We start from the raw sequence: 16,883 nt of genomic DNA, 5'->3' as shown, positions 1-16,883 counted from the left end.
GGATGGCCAAACTTTTCTTGCATCTTTAACGATCAGTGCATTTTATTTTCCATCACAGTACAAAAATAAATAAAAATAAGCAAAACCAAACTGAAAAAGTTCAATTACAGCAACAACTTTGTCTCCTTTTTTTTTTTTAAAGAATGTAAATGTAACAGTTCGGAACCCGACCCCACCCACCAGTCAAACTCCATCCCGTGTTGAATTCTCCTCTAAAAAGCATTGCCTTACGTTCTCCCCAGCCCCCGTAAGAAAAAAAAAAAACTTAGACACTCCTCTATACAAATCAGCTCTCACACAGTCACACACACATGCAGTCTTTGAGAGTGCCCCTCTCTTTTAAGACTTGTAACATGTCTTTTTTTGTTGTTCTACAAAGAAATATGTGACGAGATACAGAAAAAAATGACCGCTGTAATCTAGTACACTTCTCTTTTTTTGTCTTTTTTTTAAGTTTTTAAAAGTGTTTCCTCTCTTACAAATGACAAGTCAGTGATGTAAGTGAAAAGAAAAATGGCACATCATAGTGAAGTGGTGGCAACTGATGGCAGGCAGCAAAGGAGGACTCCCCTGTATTAGGCCTGGAGACTTAAAAGCCTCTTTAGTTTCCTCTGAGCTGAATCCAGAGAAAAGTGCTAGTCCCTATGGCGCTACTCAGCAGTCTTATTCAGAACCCACTCAGTGCACATTAGCCACCACATTACTACCTCTCACATCCTCCACTACATTCCCGCATGCCCTCTGTCAGACACAACAAGGCAGCAGAGAGGAGCAAAAACCATGCCAATCCAGTGTTTCCACACATTCTGCAGTTCAGGGGCATTGTTAATACCACACAGCCATCATATGTACTCATACTGTCCAAGGATGAATGATCACGTCTGTTTATATGACGTTTACTACGTTTCCTAGCTCTGTAAAAAAAAATCTGAGATACACAACTACTAAAAGAAAGCATGCGTAGTTTATCACTGCTGAGATGATCAGAAATCGGGCAATTACACATCAACCATCTGTAAACTCCTCCTCTTCCTCGTTTGATGAGAATTCAGCTGGATGACTCAATATACCTCAACCTCCTACAATGAAGTAATAAAATGTTCCTTTCCTTGCAGCATCTGACATTGACATAATCACAATCGCATTTATCCAAATTTAGAAATAAAGTTGTAAGCAGCATATTACGCCCACAAAATAAAATCCCCAGCTTCGGATAAATGTTTCATTCAGTGACATTTTGGTCCTTAAGCTCCGCATGTCAGACATTTCCAAGCATGGCTTGTCCAGCTAAAATCCTGCTTTATCTGGACAGAGGTCTTACAAACTGACCCCACAGCCCCATCTCATCCAGTCCACCGCAGGGAACCGTGTTCCATTAATGTTTGGCTTATGTTGGAGTAATCGCTCTCTCAGGCTGTCATTTTCTACCGTGACATGAAATGACTTTAAGACAGAAATAGACTGCCTGCCAGTGATTGCTTTTCGGCTATTGATATGTGGAACGTCCCAGCAGTTTAGAACCAGAATGGACTTATGGTGCAGGTCAGAAAGAGAGAAAGAGAGAGAGAAAATGGTCTGAAACCAACAGTTTCTTGTTCCTCGTGTAACTGATGAACTACCCTTGGCGATGCTCAGATTTGAAATAGATTTTCAACTAAGCTCCCCGATGGAACATCCTTAGCTAAATCCTTCCAATGCACATTTGCATCAACTACAATCTTCATTTCCACCAAAGGTAATCATGTCTGCCCCAAATCACCTACATCTAAATGCTACACATGAAAGTAGCCATTGTACCATTCATCTGTACAATACAATACTACACTTTTTTTAAATACAAGGGATGTGCTAAGAGAATAAATAAACAGCAATAAATTAAGAGTGAATAGATATTCTCAGTAGTAATGAACCGTTTCAAAGATCACCCTCCTTTGGTGTGTTTCTTAGACCTACATGATTTTTATCAAAGGTATGGCACTGTTTCTGTAAAATTACATTTAGCTTTTTTTTATTACATTGCTTTTTTTTCTATGGACTCTTGCTCAAACTAGACAGTGACACTTAAGACAAAACAACTAAAGATACTTTGTAAGATCATGGCTCATTGTAGCAAGCATAGCTAAATAAACTAGATTTGCCTTTTTTTTAAAGAGCATTCCCTAAATGCAAATGCAAATTCAATGGAAAGAAGTAAATTAAGTTTTTATGCCCTCAAAATGCCATACAAATTGCATGGCATGCATGCATTCGGTTATATTTCTGAGTAGAAAAGAATGTGAACCATGTAAACTAATGGAAAAAGCCCACCTAGGGAGAGTAGAACATCCACTTAATTGTGTTTTGTAGATGAAAATAAAGTAGGTCCTTCGTTTCAGTGCGCCTCACACCTTTCATTTGTTAAACCTCACCGTGCAACGCTGACATTTTTCTCAGAAATCATCCGATTGTGGCATCCATGAACTCTCTACAGACATACAGAAATATACATATATGTACACAGATCACTGGAGCATGCCTCTTCCTTCCTGTGGACACGTGGACGTGTTTGGACGTAATGCTACTATAGCCAAAAGTGTTTAATCATTCGGTGAGCATCCAAACAGCATGGCCGCAGTTTAGGAGTGCATGTCCTCTGCCTTTTAATCACAGTCTTATTTTGTTCTTATTGTTGGAACAGTCCGGCAGAAACATTTCCACAAAAAAGCAGTGCACATCTCCAGTAGTCCAGTAGTGGCTAGATAGACAGCAGCAGGAGGCCTCTCCACATTCATAGCTGTAAATTGGTGTTCCTACTCAGGTGTTTTCTTGATTTTTTCTCTATTTATGACCTTGTTGATGACTTGTTTTTTGTCTGTGATTTTGAATATTTAACATATGAGACTACTTGAGTGCATCCAGGGTCTGGCATTTCTGTTTGGGTCAGGCCAATTAAAAATCTAGGAAAGGCCTAAAATCAAACAGTTTAAATTGTCCAAAGTTTCCATTGATCATATCACAGACTTGAACATTCAGCTCTGAAAACAAAGGTTCCTTAAATACTATAGTTTGGAAAACTTTGTGAGGATTTAGACATTCTAAATCTTTATATAAGAAAGGATCTTCAAAGTTCTTTTATGACCCTTCTTGGCACGTTTGTTTTCAATAGTGTAATGGTTCATTTGTACAGTGATTAAATACTGGACACTTTCTCAGAATTCTCATAGGAAGCTTTAATAATGTGCTCTCCCACATTTGTCAATCCATTAATTTGGAAACCCTTTCAAAAATGCCAGACAAGGGTGCAGCTCCACGCCAAAACCCGCTTCAGCATTCCCTCACCGGTCTAGCCCAATGAGTAAGCGGCTCCTTTCCTCCTCTTTCTGGCTCTCGTTCTTGAGGTCCGCAAAGACCTGGGTGAAGTAGTGTGGATCGGAGTTGATCTGCAGCATCTTGGCGCTCATCAGGTTGATGATGGACAGGCAGCGGTCCCAGAAGGTCTCCTTGGAGCTTTCTACCAGGAATGGCTTGAGTGGGTAGGAGATTTCATTGCCCATGTAGGAGTAGGACAAGTAGAGACAGGTGAGAAGCACTGCCTGCAGCTCGTGTTCTGTGGCCACTTCTGATGAGACAACATCCCGACAGAGCATGTAAACAAACACTACATTGGCTGGAGTGATGAACCCTTGGTCCTGCCAGCCTTGCAGCAGTAGGGAACGGTCCACACTGCGCAGCCATAACACTGGGTCGGTGGGGGAAAGGTGCTTGAGGCGATAGCATCTCCGGCACAGGAATTCCCCCAGGCAGCGCAGGAGCTCGCTGGTTGAGGCCTGGACAATCACCCTCTTAGGTGTACCAGGTGCCACATTGGAGCTGGACAGAGGTGCTTTCTTGACCGAGGAGGCCACATTGCTGGAGCTTTTGGAGCCTTGGTTTGAAGGGCTTGACTGGTCTTGAGTAAACGTAGACAAGTTGGCACAGGACTGCGACTTCTTCAAGTTCTCATTGTTCAAGTGGGTGACATTGTTCTGGTAGGTGGTGTTGGGCTGCACTTTCTTTGAGCCCTTTTTCTTAGCTGAAACCGCTACTATCCGCTTCCACGGTAAGACGTTGATCAGCGAGTGTCGCTTCAGGTTCTTGTCTTTGGCGTTCTTGCTGTTCTGAACGGCCGTGTAGTGACCCACCGTGGCTGGGCCATCTTCAAAAAGGGCAGCCTTCCTGTAGCTGGGTGAGAGGGAAAGGACGGTTCCCATGATGCCAGAGAACGATGGGCAGGGTCTCTAGGTTAGGAAATGACCACAGAATACAACTGGCACTGGAGCTGAGGGTCCCGCCTCAATGCTTCCACAACTAGAGACCCAGACGCCAGGCTCAGTGTAAGTTCAGCATCAAAAATCTGAATTGGTGTTCACACCCGAAGAACAGTAGTGTCTGGGTGGATAATTGCGGAATGAGTTCCTTCTTTGATCCTGATTTGTTTTACTGCAATACCTGTGAGAAATGAAAAATGAAATTTAATTACCACAAATACTACCACTGTGCATTTTTTACTATATTCGCAGAACTGAAGGATAAACAAACATCATATCTCAACTGATTCCATAGTAATAAATAGGAATATCATGTATTAGGATAATTAGTTATTATAATAATCAATTATGTAATGTTTGTCAATAAATAAACACTGGAATTGACCATAAGACAATCAATTTATGATGCCATATTTGGACCAAATATTAGCCTGAATACAAACTGCTTAATTATTACTTTAAATTGATTTCCTCCATACTAATATCAGGTTAACACTAGACTTCAGTATACTATGTGATTTCCAGGGTAAGGCTTATTGTATTATCATCAGGAAACCAACCCTATATGTCTAAATGTATCAATACACCCTCTGTAATAGGTTGCCTGAACAGCTTAAACTGGTATTTAAAATGTTCAAACCCGGTGAGGTATTCTTTTTAACACCCTAAATTTGTCATGTAACCTCATTAAAATAAACCAGATTCAGGTTTTAAAGGTTTTAAGTACACTAAACTAAATAATAAACTGCAATAAAATTGTCTATATAATGAATCAGCATCAAATGTACACACTAAATTTTCCAGAGTTAAATTTACATTTTTTTAAGTTAAATCAATATTTAACTAAACTAACTAACTAAAAGAGCTAAACTGTAGCTCTTGGCAAATGTACCATTAATACAACCCATTCTGAAACATCACAAAGGCCACCAACCTAACAAAGCTGTGAATTCACATTTTAACACCATAGTAGTCTACCCCAACACCATAATAAGGTGGTTGGATGCTTTACACCTGCAGAAACCCATACACATATACCTGCATACTGTATGTTAATGACAAACATAATCTACAGACCCAGTACAGATCTACACCCCCACAACAGGGCAAAACACTGTAGGACTGTAGACTGCATTGTTATGCATGAATGAACCTGAATGGCTCTTGGCTTGAATGTATATCGTTCTAAACCTAATATTAATAATAATCAGTGTAGAGACTATATTTTGTATAGGAATTTAGTTTGGAGGTTCTTACAGGTTCTTCACACAAGTAAAATTCCTTATGCAACCAAATATGTTTCTTCTCTGGCACTGATTCACTGATTTCTTTATTATTTTAAACGTGAATTTGATATACTGTTGTGATGATCTGTTGTTTTAAATAAATAAAGATGCTGTGTGTGGACAGTCGTAGGCTACAGGGCGTGAATCATGTAGCAGCCCTCCTGCAGGCTTTGCAATGGAGGCGCAAAATGTAAACACCAGATTCGCCCCCATTAGAACAGCAAGAGACTCTACAGCCTACACAGGCAACCTACGTTTGAAGGCAGTGGGTTTACAGATTTGATCAGTGGCTACAATACAGCTTATTTAACAACATATCATATTTAATGTGATTTAATGGAATCAGCATTAAATAAATGCTTGTTGTTTTATAAGTCTGTAAAAATATGTCTGACCACACAATCCCTGTATACTGTCAGATCTCCATTTATGCATCTCCTCTCAAATAATAGGCAGATAATATAGTAGTCTATTTTGAAGCATTATGTTTTCATCGTTTTATAATCTCCCTCTGCTGCTGCTATTATGGTGGGAGAAGGGTGGGCTTCAGTGATGCTGCTATGTAGAGCGGCTGTCCAAGGTCCTGAAAATGTGTGGCGCCTATGATACAGCAATAGGCCTGTCTAAATCATCATTCCTGTGTGATTAATTGTTATTTTTTCAGTCATCCACTCAATATAGTTAATCGAACATCTGGATTCTCCTGGATGCTCGAGGCTAACAACATCTTTGCACATGTTTACATCAGCCTCCACTGAAAGGGATGGAATATGAATCAAGATTAAACCCCATATCCTTCATCTAGAACATGCAGTTCATCTTAGTATTCGTCCTAAAAACCGCAGGATGTGTTCATATTTGCTGTATTTATAGAGTAAATGTACTTACTGTACGCTGGTGATGCTGCTGCTGCTGCTGCTGTGAATGAGAGGACAGCAGATCCGCAGTAATGGCTGTCTGTGGATGCTCCGATATGCTGCGCATCAAGGTGACACGAGAGGATCCGCTCTAGCACCGCGATGGAAATGATAATAAAGATGATAATATGGAGAATCACAGGCTGTTAGCTTAAATAACGCAAAATAAAACAATGAATCCAGTGTGGAAAAGCACCGTCTCCGCCAAAGCAAGGAGAATATCCGCGCGCCTGTACAGAAGAGCGTACACGCGCTGCTGTGCTGTGCTGTGCTGATAGTGTGTGTGTGTGTGTGTGTGTGTGTGTGTTTCTGTGTGTGAGAGTGCTGATAGTGTGTATGTGTGTGTGTGTGTGTGTGTGTGAGAGAGAGATGCTGAGGCTGAGAGAGGAGAGAGAGAGCCTGGCTGGACGGTTCACAGCGGGACAGCGCCGCTCTCTGCTCTAATCTAGTCTAGCCTCTCTCACTGAACTACTGCTGCCTGCTGTTTACCAACCACAGCTCCACCCCGACACACACTCACACAGAAGTGTGGACATATATCGATGTTTTTTTTTCCCATGTAATCTATGCTATCGGCTAATGTAGTGGTGTAAAAAAAATCATATCACAAATACTAGTCTAAAATGTAAGATCCTTCTATTTTAAAAAAGGAATAATATCACACTAGGAATAATATAACGTAGTATTATAGAAATAACATGTTTGTTAAAAACGTAAAAAAAACTTATATTTCATATTTTCTTTTTGTTTTTTTTTTGTCAAGATATTTTTTGACATCAGTATTTCCAGATCATTCATTGTAATATTTTAAACTTATCTTCCTTTTTTTGTCCTCTCAAAAAAAAAAATTTGAGATCAGTATTTCCAGATAATTTATTTAATAAGGTTATTTTACAGCTATTTTGTCATAAAAAAGGCATTCCCAGGTGTGGTCACTACCCTGACTTGTACATATAGGTGAATTTTTTTATTTTTTTTTTTTTATTGAAGTTATTACATATACACAGACCTATCAATAAGAGAAGAAAAAATGGAAAATTTATAGAAACAGAGTGTATATATCAATATATTTTTATAAATATATAACAATATATATCTTTTTCTAAGAAAGAGAGATCATATTTCTTTTTGTTGTATTATTCAGGTTTCTTGTTTATATATATAATAATTCTAGGTTTTTTAAATAGTATTGTTATTTATTTTATTATCAATAATACATCTACATAAATCGTTTCAGAGATTGGTTACATGTCACAATTTTAAAAATTGGTTTACATGATCATATCAATGCGTCATTTATTTATTTTTTTTTAACTCACGTGGACTGGAAAGAAATGACACCCTCCTTCATCTGATTTAAACATGGTTTGCCAATTTCTTTAAGTCACTAAAACATATTAAGAAAATAAATAGAAAGGCAAAAAGAAAAATAGATCTTAATATCACAGTTCTTGATTTTTAAATTGTGTGATACACTGATAGCACTAAAGATTGTGACTAAATAACAATTAATGTACTCTTGCTGTGGGGTTGTGCTGTAAAAAAAAACTGTATATTATGTCTAAAAGTACTAAATAAGGTGCTTTATAATCTCGCTATTGTTTGTTATTGTCTGTTTGTTTTTAAAAAATGCTTTACGTACCAGTTAAACTATGATTTATTCTGTCAAGTTCTTTCAATCTTATGTTTTGTGGCTTAATTTGTTTAAATGTGTCATATCTTGGTACGTTGCTGTCTCTTAACTTAACATTCAATTACAGTTTTATACTTAAACTTTTCCAAAAAAATAAAAAGATAATTATGAACTTTTATTTTCTGAGATTGTTATTGCTTTTTCTACACTTGTGATTCATTGGCTAGTGTTGTTCAATAAAACTTGCTTAATAAAAAAGTAAAGCACATGGATGATGCTGATCAGTGGTAGAGATGTTTTGATGTACTACAATACCCAGAAGGCGCCCGTAGACGCTACGGCACTACAACACCCACAAGGACCCGCGGCGGTCTGCCCTCTTGCTACGTATTTGTGGTGCAGTTCGCGGGTGGTTGTGGGTCTGTAGGTTTGAATAGGGAAGATGGCAGCCGCGGCAGTGGTGGAGTTTCAGAGAGCTCAATCTCTCATCAGTACGGACCGGGACGCCTCTATCGATATTCTACACTCGATAGGTGAGAGGTTTTGGCGGGTTCTGCTGGTCTTGGTTCTTTAGTTTGCTCTGAGAGTGAGTTTAGCGAGGCTGTGTGCGGGAAACTGCGAGCCGGTGCTGCTGTGCTGACTCACTGCACTGTCAGTGCTGCTCAGCTACAGCTACTGGGGGTTAGCCGGGGTAGCTTAGCTAGCTAGCAGCTCGGCTAGCGGAGAGTGAATTAGTATATCCGTCCCGGGATTTTGTTCCAACTGCCTGGATGGGTCCGCTGAAGCTTCCTTAGCCTAGGGCTGTCCCGGCAGTACGAACAAAATCCTGGGACGGATTTTTAGTTTCAGGATATGGATTAACTACCATTGGAATTATGAGCGTAGGTGCGTTAAGTTAGCTGTCTGGCTAACTAGTTTGCCTGTGTTGTTTAGCTAGCTAAGCTAAATCAAGCTATTCCTGGTAAGCTCTATAATGTGACTAGCTAGCTAAGCTAACTAAATATGAGCCCACCGGTCTAATTCAAACTTAGCTCATGTTATTTTGAACCCAAAAACCAACCAGTCGAAATTACTGACTTTTTTTTTATTAAATGATGCAAGTATTTTATTACCTTATGACCTTATGTTCATTAACCTAGGTTCTCAGTTTGTAGTTAAATAGGAATGGTTTTAGCTTTGCTAGCTGTTGGCTAACTAACTAGCCGGTGACCTGAGTTGTTCTGCCCTGTCAAATCGTGCTACCCTAGATTATATTTAAACGTAAAAATACAAAAATAAGTACCCTCTTAGAAATAAGCTTCCTACAGGATATTTGGATAAGCAAAACAACTCACTGAATCAAAAAGTAACGTTAAAGTTAATGCAATAAGACGTGATTAGATAAACAAACAAATATTTTGTATTTAATTTGCTTATTACTGTTGCTTATTATTAATTGCTATTTAACGTTAATTTTTTTAACGTTCGCAACAAAGAATAACAATGAGCTGAGGTTTAAAGCACAAAAGAATAACGAACAAAGATGAACTGAAAAATTCTAAATCATAAAAACGTATAAAATATATAAAGAAATAGGTCTGCGCAGGCGTACTGGTGGCAAGAAGCATATATCGATGTGTAGCACAACTCGACGGAACAGCGGCTAGCTATCATGAGCACTAAAGAATATCATAGTTAGGTTATATGTGCTAGCTATCTAGGTTAGCTACACATCTAGCTAAAAGGTTATAGTGAATATTTTGCCAAACAAGTGAAGCTAGTTAGCTTAGCTAGTCAAAGAACTAGCTTTGTGTTGGCTAGTTAGCAAGCGATTAATTTTATTATATTTTTCTTATTTATTTTGAGGAATTGTTGTTAGGGTTAACGTTACTTGGTTAGCTCGTTAGATTTGCTGGCTAATTAGTTACATATACTACAGTCGTGTACGTTCTGGGATTTTCTAGCTAAATTGTATAATTTATTCACAAAATAATTAAGTAGTCATAAATACAAAAAGTCTAGTTTTGAGTTAATGGACTTTACCACCTTCTGTAGATTAGCCTGCTAACCTAGCTAGTTAAACAAATTAGATAGATCCTTCTCTGTAGACGCGTTTTTCAATTAAAGTTCCGCTAGCTAATAACGTAGCCAGCTACCTCACCAGTTAGAAAAGTGTCCTAAAATAACATTAATAATCAACTTATTTTGGCTAACTATATTCCTTTTATTTGAGAATGATATTGATTTTTTTTTTGTTTGACTAGGCCCGGTGCCCGGGTTTAGCTAGCTTACTGCTAGCTGACTGAGCTTCATGGAAACGGACTACAGCAGTTAGTCAGCGATTTAGCTAGCTTGCTAACGCTGCTGTAACGCTAAGCTAACGTTATATAGTTAGCTAGTAGATTCTAAATCTGCTTAGAATGGCTCTTTATTAGCTGTAACGTAATTGCTAAGGGTGGAATTTGTTGACTTTTACTTAGTAAAAACCCAGCTTGTCTGGTTAACTTGATCGGCTGTCTGTCTCAGACAGGGTAACATTACTGCTAGCTGGCTGGCTGTCTCCATAAACTACCATAAACTGTTTAACACAAGTTGCTGTTTGTTGTGATTTTTATTTTTCTTTAAAAAACTTAACAATTTGTGAATAACTACTATTAAAATGGTAACCTAGGCACAAACATTTGAAGTCTCTTAAAGTACTGTAGTAATGCTAAACCTTGAATATTTAAATTGTTCCCTCAATTAAATCAGTCGTTGCATACATTTAAAATGCAGTGCTTCCTCTTTATTGAATGAATGATATCTGTCAAATATGTTAAATACTATTTTCCAACCTTAGTGGTTTAGAGCTTATTAGATTTTAGACTGTGCTAATATTGTAATGTGATAAGTTATTTTAATTATATTTAAATAAATGCCAAAATCTATCAAAAGACAAATGTCAAATATTTTAAATACTATTTATTTTATATGCTGTATTACTTTAGGGATAACCTTTTCAGATTATATTTTCTGTACTGTAATGTGGGGAGCTCGATGATTTAACCAAAATTTTTAAATGGCACATCACTTACTCTGTAGCAGAAATAGACTTCATTTAATTGGAAATTTTGTTTTTAATTAAAGAAGTTTATTTTACCTAAAGAGTGAGTGATGCACCATTTTTGATTAAATTATGTCTAAAGTAATTTTAGTGGTTTAGAGGTATTAGAAAATGCCTTGTGTGTACCACTTGTGCATTTCAGCTAGAGGGGGAACCTCAGAATTCTGGATGATGCATGAGTCTACGTTATGTGACGTATTTCAGAGTGAATTATTATGTTTCAGTGTATGTTTGCACTCAGTTTTTAATAAGATTTGTGTTATTGCACTTTAATGACTTGCTGATTTAAGTTATTAATTTTGTTTGATGGACAGTCATTGTCTTGTGCTTACTTTTCTCACTGTGATGTTTCTCCAGTGAGGCGGGATGTTCAGCAGGATGATGAAGAAGCGGTGCGCGTCAAAGAACAGAGCATCCTGGAACTTGGCACACTGTTGGCCAAGACGGGGCAAGCAGCAGGTGGTGTACCTTTCCCCCCCCCAAAAATATATATATATTTCTTTTTAAATTATATATTTAATATTGAACTCCTCAAGGTGATTTTTAAAGTCTGTAACACGCACTTAAGCTACATTTACTGTACCACGCTGAAGTGACTCAGATCTGATTTTTCATGGCTGTCTAAACATGCCAAATCAAATTTTTTCAAATCAGATTTGAGTCACATTCATATGTCCTAAATCAGATATGTATTCGATTCATGGATATGAATCGGTCAAATCAGAATTTGCATTCGCAGAATGTTTTGCTATTACCCATGTGCTGCGTGCTTCTTTCTTGTACTCACACCTTTCTTGGTGTAGCTTTGCCAGCTGTAGCTGCAAAAGCAAGCCGCCTGGCCTTTTTTCGCCTCCTCGACCTGAGCATGTACTTCAGATGAGCTGTTTGCTCTTTACTCCAGCAAAAGATGCTCCACAGACCTGATAACACATTAATTTTCCTTTGTAAAGCTACAATATGTTTTTTTTTTGTTGTTTATGGTGAAGGTGATGTTTATACTCGTATCAATGTGCGCATGTGAGGCGTTTCAGGGACAGATTCGTTCACATTACACACACATACATCTGTGAATGTGAACCGTCAAAATAGCCAGATCTGATGTGAGCCAAAATCAATCGGATATGAGCAATGTGTCTTGAAATGTGAACGTAGCATAATAGCACATTTTCATTTGTAATGAAATCTTTTATTCTGTCATCCCAGAGCTTGGAGGGCTCCTGAAGTTTGTCAGGCCTTTCCTGATCTCCATAAGCAAGGCCAAGGCAGCCCGACTGGTGCGCTCTCTGCTGGATCTCTTTTTGGATATGGAAGCAGCCACGGGCCAGGAGGTAGAGCTGTGTCTGGAGTGCATTGAGTGGGCCAAAGCTGAGAAGAGGACGTTTCTCAGACAGGCATTGGAGGTAAATATACTTCATAATGCACCACTGCTTGTGTAGAGTGGCATTATACTTTGATGTCTCCATAGGAACTAAATGTTTATTTATTTTTTTGTGTGTGGTGTAGGCTCGTTTGATTTCACTGTATTTTGACACCAAGAGGTTCCAGGAGGCCTTGCAGTTGGGTGAGTTGTTTAATAAAATTGTTAAAATAAGAGGAGAAAGTAAAAGCTTATTAGGCTTTGAGGCTTTTTCTTTTGTAATGTGTACTTTTTGTAGTTTGTAACCTGTCATGTTCTGTTCTGCAGGTTCCCAGTTACTGCAAGAGTTGAAGAAGATGGATGACAAAGCTTTACTTGTGGAGGTCCAACTGCTTGAGAGTAAAACCTATCATGCACTCAGCAACTTGCCTAAGGCCAGGGCTGCCCTTACCTCTGCCAGGACCACAGCCAATGCCATCTACTGTCCTCCCAAGCTTCAGGCAGCATTGGACATGCAGTCAGGCAAGTCTTCATTGTACATTGAACATTACTTTATCTTTTCAGTGTTAAGTTTTGTTTTGAAAACAGTAAAATATAACTACAATTTATAGACTACAGATGGTGTAATACAATCAGTACATATAGTATTATCTATATGGCCAACAATGCTGTGTTTGTGTGTATGAATAGTAGTAATTGTGCTCTGTATTTCCTGTAGGCATTATCCATGCAGCTGAAGAGAAGGACTGGAAGACAGCCTATTCTTACTTCTTTGAGGCATTTGAGGGCTATGACTCCATCGACAGCCCCAGGGCCATCACTGCCCTGAAATACATGCTCCTCTGCAAGATCATGCTCAACTTGTAAGTAAAAGAGCAGCTTACAGTTTTACTCATGCCTGTGTGGGAGTGTGAATTGTACATGTCGTTCTCATAAAGGCCTTTGTTATGTAATGTTGCATTAGAGAGCATAAACTTTTTTTTTTTGGCACAAGTAATGGACATTGCTGAAGTGCAGTAGAAAATAGGCCTGGGGCTAATGACTCATACAGGTATTAATAGTAAAGGCTTTGGAACATCACATTGAAAGTAATGCTTTTTGGCTGATGTGTAGGCTTCTGTTTGGGTGAAATAATGTGGCCTGGGGTCCAAGTGCAGCAGCCAGTGGCAGTATGCCAGCGGGTAGCCTTAATGACTTATGTTTATTAGTTGTGAAGATGATGTGAAATGTCATTTTAATCAAATTATTTTTTTCTGTCATTCCTTAGGCCTGAAGAAGTACAAGCCTTGATCAGTGGCAAACTGGCCTTACGATATGCTGGGAGACAGGTAAGTGTTTGTTTAGAATGTGATTGGATGTGGCTCATTCTCCTGTGTGTACACATGCACAAACTAAGTGGTTCTGCCTCTTTTCTACCTCCTCATCTGTAACAGACGGATGCTCTGAAGTGTGTAGCACAAGCAAGCAAGAACAGGTCATTAGCAGACTTCGAAAAGGTGAGGCAGGCTTATTCATATTCTCCTTGATGATTCAGGGCTTTCTTTCTGTTGCTTATTACCTGCCTGTGCTTCTTCTGCATGTCCACGCTCGAAGGCGCTGACGGAGTACACAAAAGAACTGAGGGATGACCCAATCATCAACACACACTTGGCAAAGCTCTATGACAACCTGCTGGAGCAGAACCTAATCCGTGTCATTGAGCCCTTCTCTAGAGTACAGGTAGAGTGCCAAAAAGCAGTTTAAGCACATTTGTCAGGTTTAATCAGTTAAAAAAAATACTGTTCTGTAGATTTTCTCTGGCAGACTATTATTAGAACGGTGTCTGATTTGTGGTTTCATATTATGTTTTGCTTGAATGCTCCTTTAATGGCATCTGTTGATGATATTTGTATTGTGTTATAGATAACCCACATATCAGGGCTCATCAAACTGTCAAAGGTAAGCTAACATTTGTAATGTTTGTTTTCTTGACTTAACTTAATGTTTTGATGCTTCTTATGAATTTCGTAAGATACGTCATCAGCCATTGTGTTTGCATTGTTTATTGTAACAGTTATAAATCAGTCAAATAAGTGAAAAGCAAGCGATCTTTATTAAAAAGCAAGCCATAAATACATATAGGCTATTTAATTTGTGCAGTGGTGAAAAGGTTGCAAAATTTGAAATTTATTGAAAACCAGACAAATGTTCCAAATTCATAAATTCAGACCTCACTAAATGCAGTAAAATCACTGCAGTGCTCCAAAATAGTTACCCTAAAAAATAAGAATTATTTATTTACTTATGTTTTAAATACATTTGATTTCAGGAAGAACTCTGAATGGGCTGCTGACGCAATGCTTTTGTCCCTGTTTGTAGTATATGGGTGTGTGACCTAACAAAACACATGTCTAATGTCCTTGGTTTGGCTTTCAGGGTGATGTTGAGAGAAAATTGTCACAAATGATCCTGGACAAGAAGTTCCATGGTAAGATTTTAATGTGCCTGGATAAATTTCCCACCATTTTAGCTGGCACTCCTGCATTTGATAGTGGTCTCAGTTCAGCCCTCTTATATTTGCTGGGTCTTTCTTCTATCATAGGCATTCTTGACCAAGGTGAGGGAGTCCTGATCATCTTTGAGGAGCCTCCTGTAGACAAGACTTACGAGGCGGCTCTCGAAACCATACAGAACATGAGCAAAGTTGTGGATTCACTGTACAACAAAGCTAAGAAGTTGACATAGGTAAGACAATCATTAAGTAAAAAAAAAAAACACATTACAATGGTTTGGTCATGTTCTAATTTCTTTTTTTCTTCTGTTCCGCAGAACAAACGCAAAAGGATTTTGCTCTGCAGAGTGGATGTGTGTGTGTGTGTGTGTGAGTGTATGTCTGCATGCGTGTGTGGCCAACATGTGGAGCCTTTTTTGTCAAGGCGAGAAGGGACAATAGAGTAAGACTCACAAAATTACAACGGATTCACTTCGCTCCCCAACCGAGAGTTTTTAACTCCTCATTCAATGGACAATTTCATCCTTCTCTTCTCCTCTTTATTTTGATCTTTCATTTCTCCCCCCCTCAGTGTATCTGTCATCGGCCAGTATGGCCATCAGGGAATATTGTACAACTACAATAAAATCTTAAAGTCATCACATAGAAATCTATAACTCTTTTTACAGATCGAGTAACAACCTCCAGTGGTGCAATACTGCTTCAACTCCCTGTTCTTTTGGGGTCGCGAGGAAATGTGGATAACTGTGATTGTCTCCATTAGTTCTAGTCTCATGGAAGCACATTTATTCTGTCTGCAGTAAAAGTAGGATGTGCCAGATCCAGGCATGTTAAGGCTATTCAAATGGTTCTGTAGCGAGCACTGTTGCCAGCAATCAGACCAATCATGGTTATTTTTCCAATATTTTTTAAGTTCAAATGATTTGAGTTTGATGTACAGTTACTCGGTATACTCTTGATTATACACATTGCAGTTCATTGTCTTTAACTCTAAATATGTTTGTTGTATTAAACTTCCCTTCTTCTTTCAAGGTATTCATTAATAACTTCTTTTTTAACTATTAAAATGCTAATGTTTAACTGCAGTATGGATAAATTTAATTTCTTTAGTTGGACTATATATGCATTTTAGATTTCTAGCAAAGAACACAAGTTGTAAATTATAGCCGGTGTGGATTTAAAAAAAAATTTTGTCAATCATCTTTTTCATGTAATCAAAAATACAGATTCCTTTTTCTGAGTTTTTCTGAGTTTTGCTGTGGTCCATACTAAGAAATGCAAGGTGCATTTTAGATTGAGATGCAATCTGTGTTTTTACAGTTTTTGTGCAATATTTTTTATAACTTTATATATAATATATTTATTATGTACATCCCTTGGGACATTTGCCAGTGTTCCTAAGCTAAACTGGAATTAGGCCTTGTCTGCTCCTTTAATTGGAAATGAACAGGAATACAAGCAACTTATCCACCTTACTTTCACTAATTCCAGTCAAGTGAATCTTATTTGGCTTGTCCATTCTTAAGTTGGAACAGGTAGATTAGTATCTTACTTTTACAAAAAGATTGCAGATCATAATTTTTTTATTTGTTCATTTAGTAGGGGGACTCTGCTCACGTGAGAGCATTAAACCATAAAATTCATAACAGCATTTGGCCCCAAAATTAGAACTCATCAGGTCACTGTCACTTTTAACTGCCCTTAGGTAGTTAAAGGTAACGACAGATACACCAACAGTCCCATATTGCTACAGTATATCTACCTGCACGTCATCTGACGTATTTTACACTAGCAGGCATAGCTGCTGGCACATCTTGCAGCCACGGACATA

The 16,883-nt window shown here is 38.3% G+C and overlaps 2 protein-coding genes across 2 annotated transcripts; one reads left to right on the top strand and one right to left on the bottom strand.

Annotated features, from left to right (window-relative positions):
- Nucleotides 1-24: 24 nt before the first annotated feature.
- cdk5r1b (cyclin-dependent kinase 5, regulatory subunit 1b (p35)) lies at nt 25-6,786 on the bottom strand. The gene is made up of 2 exons (XM_007259175.4): nt 6,461-6,786; nt 25-4,467 (listed from the first exon to the last, which is right to left on the bottom strand). Exon 2 carries the CDS (start codon nt 4,227-4,229, stop codon nt 3,315-3,317), a length of 915 nt encoding a protein of 304 aa, XP_007259237.1. The 5' UTR covers nt 4,230-4,467; nt 6,461-6,786; the 3' UTR covers nt 25-3,314.
- A 1,718-nt stretch (nt 6,787-8,504) lies between these two features.
- Nucleotides 8,505-16,292, top strand: psmd11b (proteasome 26S subunit, non-ATPase 11b). The gene is made up of 13 exons (XM_007259176.4): nt 8,505-8,655; nt 11,562-11,663; nt 12,408-12,604; nt 12,708-12,765; nt 12,889-13,083; nt 13,280-13,424; nt 13,829-13,889; nt 13,995-14,057; nt 14,155-14,280; nt 14,464-14,499; nt 14,977-15,028; nt 15,143-15,285; nt 15,370-16,292. Exons 1-12 carry the CDS (start codon nt 8,565-8,567, stop codon nt 15,283-15,285), a joined length of 1,269 nt encoding a protein of 422 aa, XP_007259238.1. The 5' UTR covers nt 8,505-8,564; the 3' UTR covers nt 15,370-16,292.
- Nucleotides 16,293-16,883: the final 591 nt, after the last annotated feature.

Source organism: Astyanax mexicanus, chromosome 15 (assembly GCF_023375975.1).
Source record: "Astyanax mexicanus isolate ESR-SI-001 chromosome 15, AstMex3_surface, whole genome shotgun sequence".
NCBI lineage: Eukaryota > Metazoa > Chordata > Actinopteri > Characiformes > Acestrorhamphidae > Astyanax > Astyanax mexicanus.
The sequence above is the reverse complement of the archived record's forward strand: the minus strand, read 5'-3'. Positions and strand labels throughout refer to the sequence as shown.